This window comes from Miscanthus floridulus, chromosome 5 (genome assembly GCF_019320115.1).
Source record: "Miscanthus floridulus cultivar M001 chromosome 5, ASM1932011v1, whole genome shotgun sequence".
Taxonomy (NCBI): domain Eukaryota; kingdom Viridiplantae; phylum Streptophyta; class Magnoliopsida; order Poales; family Poaceae; genus Miscanthus; species Miscanthus floridulus.
In genome coordinates, this window is record NC_089584.1 from 129,868,311 (window position 1) to 129,885,695 (window position 17,385).

The 17,385-nt window shown below is 45.3% G+C and overlaps 1 protein-coding gene and 1 pseudogene across 4 annotated transcripts; one reads left to right on the top strand and one right to left on the bottom strand.

Annotated features, from left to right (window-relative positions):
• The first annotated feature begins 48 nt into the window (after positions 1-48).
• On the top strand, positions 49-16,349 carry LOC136450768 (WD repeat-containing protein ATCSA-1-like). 4 transcript variants are annotated; one of them, XR_010758412.1, is made up of 10 exons: positions 49-467; positions 668-925; positions 1,028-1,187; positions 1,272-1,447; positions 2,119-2,356; positions 2,458-2,612; positions 2,700-2,789; positions 2,864-2,935; positions 3,079-3,220; positions 16,081-16,349. XR_010758412.1 is itself a non-coding variant. In XM_066451366.1 (10 exons), the coding sequence occupies exons 1-9, from the start codon at positions 315-317 to the stop codon at positions 3,130-3,132; spliced, it is 1,356 nt and encodes a 451-aa protein (XP_066307463.1). In that variant the 5' UTR covers positions 49-314; the 3' UTR covers positions 3,133-3,139; positions 16,081-16,349. The 4 variants fall into 4 exon arrangements, 2 of the variants coding, with proteins under 2 accessions (XP_066307463.1, XP_066307464.1); XR_010758413.1 differs by having other exon boundaries at positions 3,079-3,190; XM_066451366.1 differs by having other exon boundaries at positions 3,079-3,139.
• On the bottom strand, positions 6,046-11,008 carry LOC136455336 (uncharacterized; annotated as a pseudogene).
• Positions 16,350-17,385: the final 1,036 nt, after the last annotated feature.

The following is a 17,385-nucleotide window of genomic DNA, read 5'->3' on the forward strand; positions in this document are numbered from 1 at the left end:
ACCCAACCCTTAGCTTCTTCCACTCGGACTCGACTCCTCGAGGCTTCGAATCGTTGTGGGGCGTGACCTTCCTCTTGCGCGACTTGCCAAACAAATCCATCGGAATCAGGATCCGGATATAATCGCCGATTTCAATGGAAGCTTCCTACCGTAACAGCTGATCCCTTCCAAACCGGTCAGCGCAGTAGCCAAACATCCGGACGCGCATACCGTCGCCACGCGCTCGCCGCTGGGTTCACCGCCGAGCGGTCGACGTCGCAGAGTCAGAAGGCACGCCGGGAGCGCAGGGAGGCGCCGCAGACGCAGAAGGCTCGATGTGGTTGGAGGAGGTGAGGGGGAGGGAGCGCGGGGAGCTGCGCGCGCGGCGGTTCGAGGCCAACTCCCGGGCGCGCCGCGCGGCCTCGCTCGCGCTCTCCAACCGCAAGGAGTTCGCCACCCCGCACCACGGCGCCGTCAACTCGCTCCAGGTCCCCCTTCTTCTTCCTTTTCTTCCCCTTGCCGCTATTAGATTCTTAACTACTACAACCACTGCCTCAAACGAAACTGATTTATCTGCTAATCTCATCGAGAAGCACATCAATTCACATTTACCATCGAATCACGGGGTCCTTGTTATGCAATGTGTGAGTCGCGTTCGCTGGTGTTTATAATCTGAGCATATGGTCAGGTTGATTTGACAGAGGGGAGGTACCTCCTCTCCGGGGCATCGGATGGGTCGGCCGCTGTGTTCGATGTGTGCAACGTGACGGAATACGAAGCCGGGTTCATAGCGAAGCACAGGAACATACTGCTTGTGGACAAGCAACACCAGAATGGCCACAGGTTCGCCGTCTCGGCGGCCGTTTGGTATCCTGTGGATACTGGGTTGTTTGTCACAGCATCCTTTGACCAGTATGTCAAAGTTTGGGATACCAATTCGACTCAAGTATGTGCCTGCATTCTCAGTTACCCATCTTTCTCTGTTTCCTTCCCCTGTTTCGTGATCCTGGATGTTCTGATTTTTGTGTGCACTGTTTTGTTTTCTCAGTTTGTCATGGAATTTAAGATGCCTGGAAAAGTGTACACTGCAGCCATGTCTCCAGTCGCAACAACGCACATGCTCATCGCTACTGGGACCGCAGATGTTCAGGTCCGTCTGTGTGACATTGCTTCTGGAGCCTTTACCCACACGTTGTCAGGTCATCGTGGTTAGTTTCTTTGTGCTAATGCAGTGATGAAAATATGCTTGTTTTTCTTGTATGGTACCTTCTTATCTCCGCCCGTCATCTTAGATGGTATCATGTCTTTGGAGTGGTCTGCCTCAAGTGAGTGGATTTTGATGAGTGGTGGCTGTGATGGGGCAATACGTTTTTGGGACATTAGACGAGCTGGATGCTTTCAGGTTCTGGATCAATCATTGTCTCAACTTGGAAAGAGGCCTCCTCTTGTTAAAAGTGCTGTAGAGAATGTAAGTTCACTCTCCCTATTATTATTACCATTGTTTTGTATTTGTAATTATTTCTCGAGAGTATTTGGTCAGAGAAAGCTACTCCCTCCATTTCAAATTGTAAGTCGCTATAGCTTTTCTAGATACATAACTTTTACTATGCATCTAGACATAATCTGTACCTAGAAAAGCCAAAACAACTTACAATTTAGAACAAAGGGACTACTAAAGAGCTGCTTACCATCTTCTGGCGACAATTCTAGAGCTATTAACCTTCAAGTAGTTTACAAATCTCTCTGTTATATTGGGGCTCAATAGCATTGAAGTTTCAGCATATGTAGATAGCCTTAGCGCTCTAATATTGCTATATTCTGTACTGCACTTGAGATAAATTGAATAATTGATACTCCCTCCTTCCCAAAATGAATGCAACTCTCACTTTCCGAGTTGTCAAACAGTTTTAAGTTTGAACAAATCTGTACAAAAATTACTGACATTTTTGGTACCTAATTAGTATCATTAGATTAAATTAAACATGGAATATATTTTCATAGTATTACCTATTTGAAGTCATAAATGTAAATAATATTTTCTATAAACATAGTCAAACTTAAGGAAGTTTGGCTCAATCCAAACCCAAAACTGCATCCTTTTTGGGCCGAGGTAGTAAATCATATACTTTTTGACTAAAGCAGGATCACACAGATTCCTTAGGACCTTCACCTTCCACAAGGAACTCAGCTCAGAAAAGGGCAGGCATTTCTAAGAAGAGCTCACCGGCTTTGCGCAAAATTCAAAACCTAACACATGGACAGATGCAACAGAGATTGCATCCAGGTTTGTCATCCAGTCAAAACCATGCTACAGCTCATTATGGTGCTGTTACTGGATTACGAACAACTACAGATGGGATGTACCTTCTTAGCTCAGGTAAGTGAATTTGAGTTATACTATTTTGAACACATTGCTGCTTGTTGCATACTTTCAGTAGTAAAGCTGTTACTAAGACAGGTACTATCCCTTCTCTGTAGGATCTGATTCTCGTTTAAAACTCTGGGATATCGATTCAGGCTGCAATACTCTGGTCAATTTTGAAGCTATGCGATTGCAGACAGGCAAGCCATTACAATTAGCTGTCACTGAGGATCCTTCACTTGTATTTGTTCCATGTATGGCAAGCATCAAGGTGCGTTCCTGACTTCCTGTTTTCTAGTTTGCCAGTTTGCTGAAGCATTCTTGAGGTTCACATTTCACCATTGTTATATATGCTTAGGCATACAATTTATGGTCTGGTACAACATTTCAAACATTCCGAGGGCACTATGAACTTGTGAATTGCTGCTACTATAGTGAACAGGACCAAGTAAGTTTGCGTGTTTACCGTCAATGTGTTGAGGGTTTCAATAGGACTCCATTTCTAAGTGTTCAGGAATGCAGGAACTTTATACTGGCGGCAACGACAGGCAAATTCTTGTGTGGTCTCCATCAACTCCAGCTTTTACTGAAATGGTATATCATCTATCCGTTATTTCCCTGCAAACCCTTTTTGTTTGGTTGCCTGGCTAACCCTATTGTCTCACAGTTGTGAGCGAGAATATGGCATAGGTTTTAGACAAATTACTTGAATCTTGACACTAGTAAAACTCTTACAGGAAGATGATGACAAGACCCTTTCAGGAGCTGATGAGGATAACTGGAGCGACTAAGAAACATGTACCTTCTTCCCTGGAACTTGGAGGACTACTTGTATATACTGACATTGATGTTAGTGATGTTAACAAATAACATGTCGAGGTTGTTAGCTCTTGTTAGCAGCCCCTAAATGCTGATATTGACTTGGTATATTTTCAAAAATATTGTACATTACCATGTGAAATTTTGACAGATCATTGAATAATTTGTAGATTTACCTCATGAGGATAGAGGGATGTTGGGGCCTCACTAAAATGTTATTTGGCCCTGGAGCCTTGTTTTCTTCACTTCGTAGATGGTTGTGTATTAATCATAGTTATTGTGGCGTCGCCATATCATCGCCATATCGTCGCCATATCGCCGTGGTGGTTTTGTGGCTCTCGCCACGGCGACGCCACGGCTCCGGCGTGTATGGCGTCCGCCATAGCGCCGTGGCGCCGATATGGCGTCCTGTAGCGCCGTAGTGCGCTGTGGCGGGCGCCATACACGCCGAGTCTAGGGTATAGCCGGGCCCGGGCATAAATAGAGGACCCCCCCCCCCCCCCCCCCAGCCTGGAAACGCCCCGCCCCCGCCGCCGCAATCAGCCCGAGCCGCCGCAATCTCCTCGCCCGCCCTCCGTCGGCCCGAGCCCGAGCCCGAGCCGTCGCCGCCCTCCCGATCCGTCGGCCTCTGTTCCCCCACCCTGCCGCCCGCCGTTTTGGTGAAGAGTGAAGACGTGAAGTGGTGAGTTGAAGTGCCTCACTGCCTTTGTTCCTCTGTTCTGCCTTTGTTCCTCTGTTCTCTCTGTCTCTGTGCCTCTGTTCTTCAATCTTCAACGCCTCAACGCCCTTCTTTTTTTTGGACAGAAGTACAGAACATGGCTACTCAAGGGACTGGAAGCGCGGAGGCCTCAGACGCGGCATCAAATATTGATCCAAAGACTGATCCAAAGCGGAAGCCGGCAAAGTCAAATGATCCTGGGTGGAAATATGGATTTTGGCCAACCATTGGCAATAGAGATGTTGTGCAGTGTTGCTTATGTGATAGAAGAATAACTGGAGGAATTACAAGGCTCAAGGAGCATCTTGTGGGTGGTTATGGACATGTTCATAAATGTGTCAAAACCACAACAACTATTGCACGAGAGATGCAAGATGCATTGGACGACTTTTGAGAGATGAGACTATGAGAGATTTGGAAGTTTGAGAGATGAGAGAGTTCTATGTCTTTTGTGCTACATTTACATTGCTATTTTGATTTGCTAATATTGTAGACTATACCTTTTAAGCTACATTTGCATTACCATTTGTCAATATAATTTCCTAATATCCTAGACTATAATGTATGTATTCGCCACGCCGATGTGTGTATGGCGTCGCCACGCTGCGCGCCATAGACGCTGTAAAGGTGTGAAGGTGGTGGGTCGCCGTGCCTCGCCACGCCGCCGTAAAAACTATGGTATTAATGCTTTACCCAAAAGTAAGAAAATTCCTTTGAGCAAATAGGCAGAAGTGTAGCCTTACTATGTTTGATTCAGCTTCTGAAAAGTGATTCTGTTGCCAAAAAGTAGAAAGTCAACGAAAAGGTCTTTTTCAGAAGTAGCTATTTTCGCGTAGTACAAACTTTGCAGCATTTTAGACCCTGATTTTGGTTTTCAGCTTTTGTCTTTTCCAAATGCATGGAAATAGAGAATTGTTTTACAACTGTTTCAGGGGAGATAAAGAGATGGGTGGGTTTTATAGTTAGTTTTAGGGTGGGTTTTATAGTTAGCTTAACCAAACAGACTATAACAATTTTTTTCCAGCTCATAGCTCACAACAGATTTTTCACAGTAACTCTTAGAATATCAAAAGCTTGGTCTAAAATTGCTGAAAAATTACCCTTCTATAATTATGTTGGTAATAATCTAGCAAAGGGGGGTTATTTAGAGTAGGCTCCACGGACAATGGGGATGGAATAGCTGTTGGATGGTCAAGACATCACGTCTCTAGACATAAAGGACACGAGTTTTTTGTACGCCATATGTCTACTTTTTTTTTTTTTTTTGCTTTTTTGAAACATTTTAGATAGTTTTGGTAGATGAAAAGGAGATTGTGAGAGCAGACATTCCTTTAGAAGGGTAGAATCCAAATATAGCGTTGAACAAGTAGGCGTAATGGTTATTGCATAAGACCATAAGTTCAGAAGGCTAAGCTCAGAAAAAGTAGCTTGCAAAGCAAAACCGGATCTATTAGAGAGTAAACGCTAAGTTCAGAAGGCTAAGCCCAGAAAAAGTAGCTTGCAAAGCAAAACCGGATCTATTAGAGAGTAAACGCTAAGCTCAGAAGATTCAATTAACTTTGTTCCAAAATGAAGCCGAGTGTAGAATAGTGTGTCAGCGCCCATGAATCACATGGTTACATCACAAAACTCAGTAGAATAGCGTGTCAGCGTCCATGAACCACATCAGGAAAGCAGAATCTCGAGCACTATGGCATTTATTAAATCCTCCCGAATGCATCGGGAAATCATGTTCTGTTCACATCCTCACGGGAACAGTTACACAGAAGATTTGAACACCAACGGGCTTATTCCAAAGCTCAGGTTCGCATGCACTGATACTACCGCAACTATCAGAACCAGACTTTCATACCAATGTATTCAGAACCTGAGGGCTTCAATTCTAAGATGCAAAGGTCTATTGCATCGGCTATCTTCTATAGTTATGCACAGCTAAGCTAACCACCCTCGGTGATCCGATCAAAAGTGTTAGCATCAGAGAAGGGAAGGATTTGGCAGGAAGAAGGGAAGCAGGGGAAACACGCCAGATGACGGAAGGAGGAAGCTTAGTATTGAGTTTTTCGTTCTGATATGTTCCTTTCGGTCTCTCTTTGTTCCTATGTATACAGGCCCTTGGCTCTCAGCGTGAATCACATAGGCGCAGCTGTGTCTAGCCTATGATTCACGCCTACTCATGTCCACCGAACCGCACGCTGGCGCGTCGGACGCGGCTGCCTTTCCTTGGTTCAGGTTTGGTCTGGTCCATCGAGCCCGTGACGCGTTCAGGTGCTTCTTTGTCCTCCTGGTTGGTGGGTGACTCAGGTTCGACTTCCTTGGTGATGCTGACATCCCCTCCCTGATGAAAACCTGCTTGTCCCCAAGCAGGAATGCAAGGAAACCTTTGTCGGAGAGCTTCAGTGTCTTCCCAGGTGGCTAGTGATCGTGGCAGATTGGACCATTGAACGAGCACCTGTGGTACGACGTCGTGGTCGGTTGTGTGGATGCGCCTCTGGAGAACCTTCAGTGGTATCTGCAGCCCGTCGAGAGTGTGGGGAAGATCAGCCACCGAATGAGATGTAGGTACCGCCATCTTGAGCTAGGACACATGGAAAACGGGATGAATAGCTGAATTCTCCGGAAGCTTGAGCTTGTACGCGACGGCGCCCACACGTCCGATGACCTGAAACGGGCCAAAGAATTGAAAGCTAGCTTTTGATTAGCGCGCGCAGCCAAAGAGGTTTGAACATATGGATGCAACTTGAGGTACACCCAGTCGCCTACTGTAAATTGGCGTTCGGAGCGAGATTTGTCAGCTTGTGTCTTCATGCGCTGCTAAGCCCGGACGAGGTGCTGCTGAATGAGTGTGTTCATCATGGATTTTTCCTTCATCCAATCATCTAGAGGAACCGAGGAAACAGAACTGTCTTCTGAGATCCCAAAGTGTTGAGGGTGATGACCATAGAGAACAAAGAACGGTGAATAGTTCAGTGAAGAATGCCATGTGGTGTTGTACCAATACTCAGCCAGAAAAATCCAATCGAGCCACTTAGCTGGACAGGAACTGACAAAGCAACGCAAGAAGGTTTCCATGCATTGATTCACACGCTCCGTTTGCCCGTCGGTTTGAGGATGGTAAGCTGAAGACATCCGAAGAGTGACGCCGGCCAAACGGAAAAGCTCTTGCCATAGCTTATTGGTGAAAACCTTGTCTCGGTCCGAAACGATTGACAAGGGCAGACCATGGAGGCGGTACACATTGGTGATAAATGTCTTGGCCACTGTAAAAGCAGTAAATGGATGAGCCATTGGGATGAAGTGTGCATACTTGGAAAAACGATCGACAATCACCAGGATACAATTCTTGCCCCCAGACGGTGGAAGGCCCTCCACAAAGCCATCGAAATGCTTTGCCATGCCATACTGGGAACCGGTAAAGGCTGGAGTAGACCGGGGTATTTGGCGCGATCGGGCTTGGCTTGCTGACAAGTAGGATATGCAGCCACAAACTGGTGAACGGATGATTTCAGACCTGCCTAGGCAAAGAGATGCTTGATGCGTCGATAGGTGGCAGGAAATCCCGAATGACCGCCCACTGGTGAAGAATGGAAAGCTGTGATAATCTTGTGTTGGAGAATCACATCAAGTCCAACCCAAATACGTCCCTTGTACCGAAGCAGCCCTTGGTGCATAGAGAAGTTATGTTCAGAGTTGGCAGAGACAGCTAGCTTAGTCATCGGTTCTTGAGCCCGAGCATTAGATGCATAACTCTGGATGATGGCGTCGAGCCAGGAAGGCACTGGGGCTGAAATGGCAGACAGCTCCTCGGGGTGGCCTATGCGAGAAAGTGCATCTGCAACCCGATTGTCAGTACCCGGCTTATAGACTATTTTGTATTGCAAACCCAACAATTTTGTGAAAACCTTCTGTTGCCATGCAGTGTGAAGGCGTTGATCACTCAAATGGATGAGGCTCTTGTGATCGGTGAAAATGACAAACTCACCGAACTGCAAATATGAACGCCACTGATCAACAACAATGATGATAGCCATGTACTCTTTCTCGTAGGCTGACAACCCTTGATTCTTGAGTCCGAGAGCTCGACTCAAGAAAGCGAGTGGATGGCCCTCCTGAAGAAGCACGACACCGACCCCGTAGTGAGAAGCATCAGTCTCAATACAGAATTGCCGCTTGAAATCAGGAAGGGCCAGCACTGGAGCAGAGCTCAAGCATTTCTTCAGAGTTTGGAATGTTGTTTCATGTTCAGTAGACCAAACGAACAGCAAGTGCTTCTTCAATAATGCTGTGAGCGGCTTTGAGATGACTGCATAATGTCGAACGAAACGGCGGTAGAAACCGGCAAAACCGAGAAAGCTACGAAGTTCCTTGACTGTAGTCGGCGTTGGCTAGGAAACCACTGCCTCAATCTTAGCCGGGTCTGTAGCCACACCTTTAGCACTGATGACATGACCCAAATAAGAGATCTCAGTTTGCTCACACTTGCACTTTGATAGTCTGATGTGCCATTGATCTTGTGCTAGCAAGGAAAAAACCAGACGCAGATGGTCGAGATGCTCCTCAAAAGACTTGCTGTAAATAAGTATATCATCAAAGAAGACAATAGCACACCGGCGGAGGCAAGGTTTCAGAGTACTATTCATGGCTCCTTGGAAAGTGCCGGGTGCATCAGAAAGGCCAAAGGCGACGACCTTGAATTCATAATGGCCCACATGAGTGGAGAACGTCATTTTGTGCTCTTCACCATCCCTTAATCGTATCTGGTGATAGCCTGACAGGAGGTCCAGCGTGGAGAAATACCGAGCACCTGCTAGCTCATCCATGAGTGTTCAAACACTGGAATAGGAAATGCAATCTTGACAGTAAGGGCATTGAGGTAGCGATAGTCCACACAAAATCTCCAGGAGCCATCCTTTTTACGTACTAGCAAGACAGGTGAGTTGAATGGCGAAGTGCTCGGTTGGATTATGCCCTGTTGCATCATAGAGTCAACCTGAGATTCAATTTCATCCTTGAGGGCTGGTGGGTAACAGTATGGTCGCACTGTGACCGGCCGAGCCCCTTCAATCAATGGTATCTCATGATCTCAGTCCCTCTTAGGTGGTAGTTGGTCAGGTGGACAAACGACTGAAGGAAACTCAGTCAGTAAGGCACTGATGGCTGGAGGTAACTGAGCCTCGGTAGCAGTTGATTGCGGAGTAATACTGAATATCTGCACCAACAACTCATCATCCCCAGGAACCTCCAATGGTAGCTTGCCTTGTAACCTGACAGTTGTACCCTTGTAAGGAATGACCAACCAGCGATGCAACCAATCCACCTTCATTGGACTGAAAAGTTGCAGCCAATCCATGCCAAGAATTATGTCATAGTGGGGGATGGGTAAAACCTTGAAATCATGAGTAAACTGATACTGTTGAATACTCCATACTGCTGCTGGCAACTGAGCAGAACACTGCATCAACTTACCATTGGCTACTTTCACAACTAGTGAATGACACTGAACTGGATTGACTGACATTTTAGACAGTAAGTGCTGGCTGATAAAAGATGTAGAGCTACCAGAGTCGAGTAGAATCAATGCCGGTTGTTGCTGAAACATGCCTTGGAATTGCAAAGTCGTTACCCCCGGTTGTGCTATAGAGTCAGAAGATAGGCAGCAACAGGTTTCTTCTGGCTCTGGTCCCTCATTGCCATCTGTTGTCGGACCATCTACCGATTCTTCAGAGAAAAGAGCGTAGAGCTCGTCCAACACATGGAGTCCTACTTGTTGCGCACACTTGTGGTCACGATTCCACTTCTCTCTGCAGTGATCACACAAGCCACGGGCACGCCGGTAAGCCTTGAGATCAGCCAGCTTTTTGTCCAGCGGTTTCTGATTCAAAACAGACTTGTCCACTGTCCCAGCTGGCAAACGATCTTGTCGGGGAGGAAGGGAATAGGCAGCCTTCTGATTCCATGGTTTGAATTCACGTTTCCTTGATGACTCCGCAGCCTCTTCCTGCAACAACGCCAAAGTATATGCAGTGTCTAGAGAATCGGGGCGCTGAACAAGAATGATAGTACGAATGTCTGAATGTAAGACATCTAGGAAACGAGTGATGTAATGCAGAGTATTTGTGGAGGAATCATAGGCTGTGAGCTGGTCAACAAGTTCAGAAAATTGATCAACATAATCTTGCACAGAGGAAGTTTGGCGAATGCGGTTCATCTTGCGAAGGAGAAATTCATGTTGATCGCGATCAAAGCGGGTATGCAAGGCTTGACAAAACTCAGACCAGGACATGGTTTTCAGTTTGTCAGTAACTTATTGGATCCAGCGTTTGGCAGGGCCAAGGAATTGCATACGCGAGCACTGAATCCGGACTGAGGGATCAACAGAGTACATCTCAAAGTAATCTTCAGCGCAAGTAATCCAGAGTTTAAGGTCAGTGCCATCAAAGGTAGGGAAGGTCATTTTTGGGAGTTTGCCGGTGGGATTACGGTGGTTCTCGGGTGGGCGGTTGCGGGATAACACTAAGTCATATGCAGTGCCATGAAACTTAGGGGGATTCGCAGAGAAGTTGTCCATACCCGTGACCGGGGAATGAGTATAGGTTGTGACAACCCCAAACTCATTCTCCCGGTGGTTAGGATCGACGTCGTGCCCGTTGGGCCGAGAAGCCTTGTAGCCAGCAGATGCAGATGCGGCGTGCTGCTCCGACTTGACTGGTGGCTCGGTGAAGATAGCCGGCTCGAGGTGAGCGGCGGCGGACTCAATCATGGACTGGTTCTAGTACTTGTCGAGCTTGCCGATGCGAAGACGGAGGTCGTCGACGATGCCTTCGTGTTCCTGGCGCCATGAGGTGAGATCTGAAGCGGTCTTCTCAATGGAGCTGAGGCGTGCTTCCTGGCGAAGTTCGGAGTCGATGATCCTCTGCTCGACCGCCGCGTCGGCCTCCCGGAAGCGCTTGTCCAGGACTTCATCCGCTTCGCTGAATCGCCGCTCGAGGAGATCCGTCTGCTCGGCGATTTGCTTCTGGGTGACGGCTTGTGCGGTGGCGAGTTTTTGGAACTCCGCCAACAGGAGCTGGATATCCGGATTCATGGCGCCCGGACGTTTTGCGGAACGATTATAGTGGAAACGGATCGGAAGCTTTGGTGGTGGTGGCGGTGGTGGCGGTGGTGATGGATCCAGGTCGCGTGTTCTCGACTCGATTCGCGGATCCGAGGACTTACAGGAAATCAATCGCGCTACAGCAGCTAGCGGCGGTGCGATGAAATCTACCAACCACGGCAAATTGCGAATCAGAGTAGAGAAAGGGAACGCGAAGGAGAATCGGAAGGCTCTGATACCAATTGTTAGCATCAGAGAAGGGAAGGATTTGGCAGGAAGAAGGGAAGCAGGGGAAACACGCCAGATGACGGAAGGAGGAAGCTTAGTATTGAGTTTTTCATTCTGATATGTTCCTTTCGGTCTCTCTCTCTGTTCCTATGTATACAGGCCCTTGGCCCTCGGCATGAATCACACAGGCGCAGCTGTGTCTAGCCTATGATTCATGCCCACTCATGTCCACCGAACCGCACGCTGGCGCGTCGGACGCGGCTGCCTTTCCTTGGTTTAGGTTCGGTCTGGTCCATCGAGCCCGTGACGCATTCAGGTGCTCCTTTGTTCTCCTGGTTGGTGGGTGACTCAGGTTCAACTTCCTTGGTGATGCTGACAAAAAGTAGCACAAAAGAATAGAGTAGAACCTACCACCATCTGTTACAAGCCTCTGTTTCTCGAGGAGCATTCCAGATTACGCTCTTCTTCAGATCCTCTGGCATCGTATGATGCCTGCAGCACCTCCATAGCACAGCCATCTCTCGCTACCCTTGTTCATGTTCCATCGCACTTGATGTAAAGCGACAGAATTCGGAGGGATGACTTTAAGGTCTTTAGGGGATTCACCACCCTTGGTGTTCCATGTTCCATCATTCTCTTCCTTTGTAGGACTGGCTAAAATTATTGCACCCGCTCCTTGTTCTTCACAGTGTCATTGTCTTGATCATCGCCAAATTCTGTGTTTACCATGCCTGCTGCTTGTTCTTCACTGTATCCATCATCTCGATCACCGTCAAGTTCTTGATTTACAGCGTCACTGTTTCCTGTGGGGGAGTTGGGCTGACATATCAGCAGGCCAGTGACATCGCTTGTAGCGAGCGCCTGAACTATATTTTGGCATGGTTTTGAACCCTTTTTGGTCACCACAGGAACATTTGGTAATGGAGATGCTTGCAGCCTGCTGCCAATCTTAATATTTTCTCCCTCCTCTGATAATGATCCAGAGAGGAAATAAGGAACACGGTTACGCCCAGGTTCTTTATCCCAGAATCTTGAATTAAGCTACAGCAAGTTAAATATTTGCTTAGAACACTGCAACTCAGAACGACAAGAAATGTTGTTCATGATATCAACTAGAAAGTTCACCTGAAAGTACACAGCAATACCATCTGCCCCGCAGTAAGCCGCACAACCTGGACATCAGCAAACAAATATTATGAAATTAAAGACCACTACAAGCATTTGACACCTTGAGGCAAAGCAGAAGTTACTGCATAATCAGGAAACGATCTAGGACTGATACTAAAAGAAGATAAGTTGCCACTGTTTTGGAAAGCGCCTGGAGGCAGTGTATATTAATAAACTGGTAGGGGTCGATCAGGAAAACCTCAAAGCTGCATCCACCTTTATGTCTGGTAGTGATGTCAGTTAAGATAGATACTTTCTGGTGTGATAATTTTTCTCATGTAAGCTACTGATCCCAGGTCACGGGTTCGTAGTGGTGAGAGCTGTCTCACTGAGTCACCAGGTCACGGGTTCGAAGCAGCCTCTCCGCAGATTTTGCGGGGGGAAGGCTTGCCTCGGTTTTTCCCTTCCCCAGACCCCACTCATGTGGGGGCCTCCGGCACTGGGTCTGCCCTTTTAAGCTACTGATCCCAGCTCTTTTTTTTTTTCCTGTTTCATACAACACCTTTCAGACTTGTAAAAAAATTTCTCTGCTGTCATAGTGATCCAAGTTACAGGGTGGATCATCCAATAAATTTTCCAAAAAATCTACAGACAGTTGACTCCACTATCATCCATTGAACTATGTATCAACTATCAAATTGCAAACTAATAATTTCATGAGAAACAAAAACCAGTAATTACTACTAGCAAAGTTCTGCTGGAAGATCTGCTTAAATTTCTATTAGCAACAAGTCCATCTTTGAAATTTAGATCAAACACATGTGATATCGATATTTTAAGTCATTGTTTATTTACATGGTAATCTCTCCCTCATTGGATTTTATACTCCAAAGTGACTGCTGCTACATAGGAACTTTGCTACCCGGTAGTCAGTACCATTGGGCAGGATATGGACAGTGGCTATGAGAATGATACTGAAACACACCTGTAGGTTCTGAGGCATGGACACTCCAAATCAAATATTCTGACAACTGATAAGTTACAACACCCTGAGTTTTTGTTCCGGCAAATGGTCTTCCAGTGGCTGGAACATCATTTGCAGTCCGAGGCAAGCTTAGAAACTTCAATGTACCATCTTCCAGTGAGATAACGATTCCCCTGAAAACAATCAGTCATAAATATAACATTAGCTTCACAATTCTAGTAAGAACGACATGGTAAAAAATCAGTAGCCAGTACATATAAATAGAAATGTGACAAGATGTGGGTAAACAACTTTTAATATGCCATTCGTTAATGTTGCTTCCGAATTCTGACCAAATGCCATATGCCTCATATGGACTCCCTATGTCTAATAAAGTGTTTCTCCAGATGAAAAGTGCTTGCTGGCCAATTCAAATCCACAATGAATAAGATAAACCAAGAAGAGTAGGCTAAGTACCTTCTATGTTTTTTTCAAGCAAACTATAATATCAATACCTAAGTAAGAAATACAAAAGAGGATTTGTTCCATTCACATGCTATCTGTCCTACGGCATTGAATACAAAGATGCCCTACTACATCAAACAATAAAACATGCTAACTAGGTTATCAGATGCTTGCATGAGATAGAAGATCCACATAGGGATAAAAGTTAGGTGATGATTCACCTAGATTCCAGAATACACACGAAGGGAAAAAAATACAAACAATGAACTTTATGTTATCACATTATATTTTGTCTATGGACAACAATTAGTGATCTTGTGGTCTGTGAGTTAGGTCAACAGCCTTGGAAGAATTTTAAGTTCCTGTCCAACAAAGGGAGCAAGTATTGGATGATACGTAATATAAGGTACATGGGCGTGCAAAAGGATGTTTAAAAACATGTAAACAATGCAAACTCAAAAGGTTATAATACATTGAGAAGCGTCAAGAAAAACTAGTTATCTAGACCGAGATGCTTTAGCATGCTAACAGGAAGAGCATGACCCATATATTGCAAACATCATGACACAAATAAATCCATTTTGCAATCTATTTCAACTGCATTTTAGTTTTCAACAATGACCTGCATTTAACTAAGCAGAAAAACAAACTAAATGCGATCAGTGCCTACAGAGAACAAAGACAAATAAAACTGTCTATACAAGAAGCAAAGCAAATTTTGTACCAAATTGTTTTATTTACTGATGTACTCTGTATTGGAACTAAGTATTACCTTCCATTCTTTAGCCAATGAAGACTTAGTACAGCCTTTGGAGCAGTAGTTAGCTCCCAAAGAGGACGGTATGGATCTCTGCAAAAGTGATTCATGTGTCATGAAAAATTAGTAATCAAATATCACAGTTCAGTGAAATAAGAAAGGACATTCACAAATTCGTGCCTAAGCACACAAATGTCATAGAGCAAGAGAGAGAGAGATCAAAACTGAAACGAAGGTACTGAACCAAACACTTAAATTATTGTGAAAAGATGATGAAAAAACTAGATGGGTGGCAAGGAAGTGCCTTAACCATCGGGGGTAGACCAATTTTGCTCAACTCCAGTTTGAGAAGTTTGCGAACTTATCCTATTTCCATGCATTTATTACTTCCTAAAAGACTACAACCATCATTTAAAGAATGGATAAAACAAGAAAAAGATTTGGGGGAAAATGGTTTAGAAATCACTTGTTAAAGGGGCCACGATAATCAGACCTAAAAAGAAAGGTGGTCAGGGTGTGCATGATCTGAGGAGAATGAATATCAGCTTGTTGTGTAAATGGTGGTGGAAGTTAGAAACTAAAGGTGGAATTTGGCAAGAAATTGTCAAACAGAAATATATAAAAACAAATTGTTTGTCACGTTTGAAATATAGCCCCCATAATTTCCCCTTGTGGAATGATCTGCTGAAAGTGAGTGATTGTTTACTTAAAAGGTAGAAATAGGGTGTTAGGAAATGGAAAATCCACTGATTTCTGGTCAGATGTGTGGTGTGGAAATGTTTCCCTGAAGGACAAGTTCCCAAGAATTTGTAATGATCAAATTTGTTCAGTACATTAAGTATATGGAAAGAACTGGCATCTATAAGTTAGAAGATGGCTTAATGAAAGAGCTCCAAACCCAACTTAGAAGATTACATGATATGTTCAGATGTGCTTTCAATAATGAAAGATCAAGCCAAGTGGACTTGGGGAAAAGGGCAGGTTTTCTGTGAAATATGTGTATAGACACCTGTGCAGATCTGAGTATGGTACGAGCTACAAAGCCATTTGGAAAGCCAAGATACCTCTCAAGATAAAAAAATTTATGTGGTTAGCTATGCAGGATGCCATCTTAACAAAAGATAACCAGTTGATGTGTCATTGGCAAGGACACGAAGCTTGTGCCTTCTGCACTGAAAAAAAAAACATAAATCATCTCTTCTTTGGTTGTGCCTTGGCACATTTTGTTTGGAGCCTAAGTCACCCACGTCTTGGGGTTTTCTTGTAGGCCTGTCTGCCGTGCAGTGAACATTTTCATGTGGTTAGCCTTACGGCTGTATGTTGGGCACAGCGGTGAAGCTGTAGCAAACTAGAGGGGGGTGCGCCTGTCTTGTAGATGCGTAGACATGAGCTGCAACCATGGTGAAAATTTGATCCTACTCACTGGTATTCCATTTTTTTCTTGGGTGCATCCGCACCCACAGCAATGCATATCGCCACTGGTTGGGCACTATGGAAAAAAGCAAGAAACAATGTATGCTTTGAAGGAAAAGGTGTAGATCACCTACTGAGATGGTTCACATGGTCTGTTCTTCCTTATCTTATTGGACAGGTTTACAGAAACCAGGCCATGCTGCTTAGTTGGAGCAAGGGGCGGAAGCTTTGAAGGTGGCTGCTCTTCACTACCATCAGCAAGAACACGTGGAAAGAAGACTGGAGATTCAGGAGGGCATGGTGAACTGAAGTGAAGCGGGAGATGTGAATCTTAGTTGGATCTAGTACAGCCTGTGTGTGGAAGCTGTGTCCATTTGGGCATGTAACTAGTAGTCGCTCAGTGATGCTTAAAGTTTGCATTATTTGTCATCGTTTGGTTCAGGCGAAGATCATTCTGTCATGTGTCTTTTTTTTAAAAAAAAACGCAGGAGAGCTGCTTTTCATTGTATTAAAGATGCCATTAGTGCTACGCATGCTGGGCCCTGGGTGGTCAGATGCGTTGGTGTGTTTTTGAAAGGTTTCGGTTTCGTGGTCAAAACTCTGAACGCTTTTGTAATTTCGTTGCTGTGAGGTAATGAAATTCCGGCTTCCCGTTGTAGAAAAAAACAGTTAAATTATTGATCAAAGTCCATTTTTGGCCACTGGAATGTTGTCGATGTCTGGTATTGGCACTCGAACTCAGAAAACAATAAAATTGACCACCAAACTGCCAAAATGACTTACTTCTGATTGCTTGTACCATTTCAAGGTGTTCAAATGTGGTTTTTATCTGACATGGCACTGTTTGTCATTGGTTTTGACATGTCACTTTTGGCTCATGGTGGGGCAAGGTTAAAGGAGAGGGAGGGAGGGAGGGAGGGAGGGAGGGAGAAGAAGAGAGAAGAGGGCATGGCACGCCAAGGCAGAGCAATTGAAAAATTATACAGATTTCCGCATGCGGGACACCGGTACCCATCCTCAACTCAAGCAGGCTGCCATGCTGGCTGAATAATGTGCCGACCAGCACAACGTGGCTAGTGGGAAAAAGGATACGTGGGGGAAGAACATGCTGGCATTGAGCTGCATGCTATTTATAGTTCCGGTAGTTGTCTGGTTTCTGAGTTCGAGGATTTCCTACTTTCTATTTCCTATAAAGGTTATGCTAACAAGAATAAGTCCATTCATAGCGTGGCCAAACTCATGAGGTTGTTTATCAGGCATAAATTCAATCTAACGCATAACATCGGTAGGTTAACTCCGCCGATGGGGCGCTTTTAGTGTCCCAGTATAGCAGGTCTCAAACTCTGATAAAGAAGGAATGTGTTAGACGTGGCGAGCCAATGTAAAAACTTAGCCACTTTAATGGAGATGAAACCCAAAAGAATCCCGTTGGGGCGTAACCCTCTTAGCGACGCGTCATGTCGGAACCCGGGTATGGTGTTAA

What these genes read in the sequence shown, in the direction of transcription:
- LOC136450768 (XM_066451366.1), top strand. Translation starts at nt 315, where the DNA reads ATGTGGTTGGAGGAGGTGAGGGGGAGGGAGCGCGGGGAGCTGCGCGCG. An exon ending in GATGTACCTTCTTAGCTCAG is followed by an intron (nt 2,357 to 2,457) that starts GTAAGTGAATTT and finishes CCTTCTCTGTAG; the next exon opens with GATCTGATTCTCGTTTAAAA. An exon ending in CATGTATGGCAAGCATCAAG is followed by an intron (nt 2,613 to 2,699) that starts GTGCGTTCCTGA and finishes ATATATGCTTAG; the next exon opens with GCATACAATTTATGGTCTGG.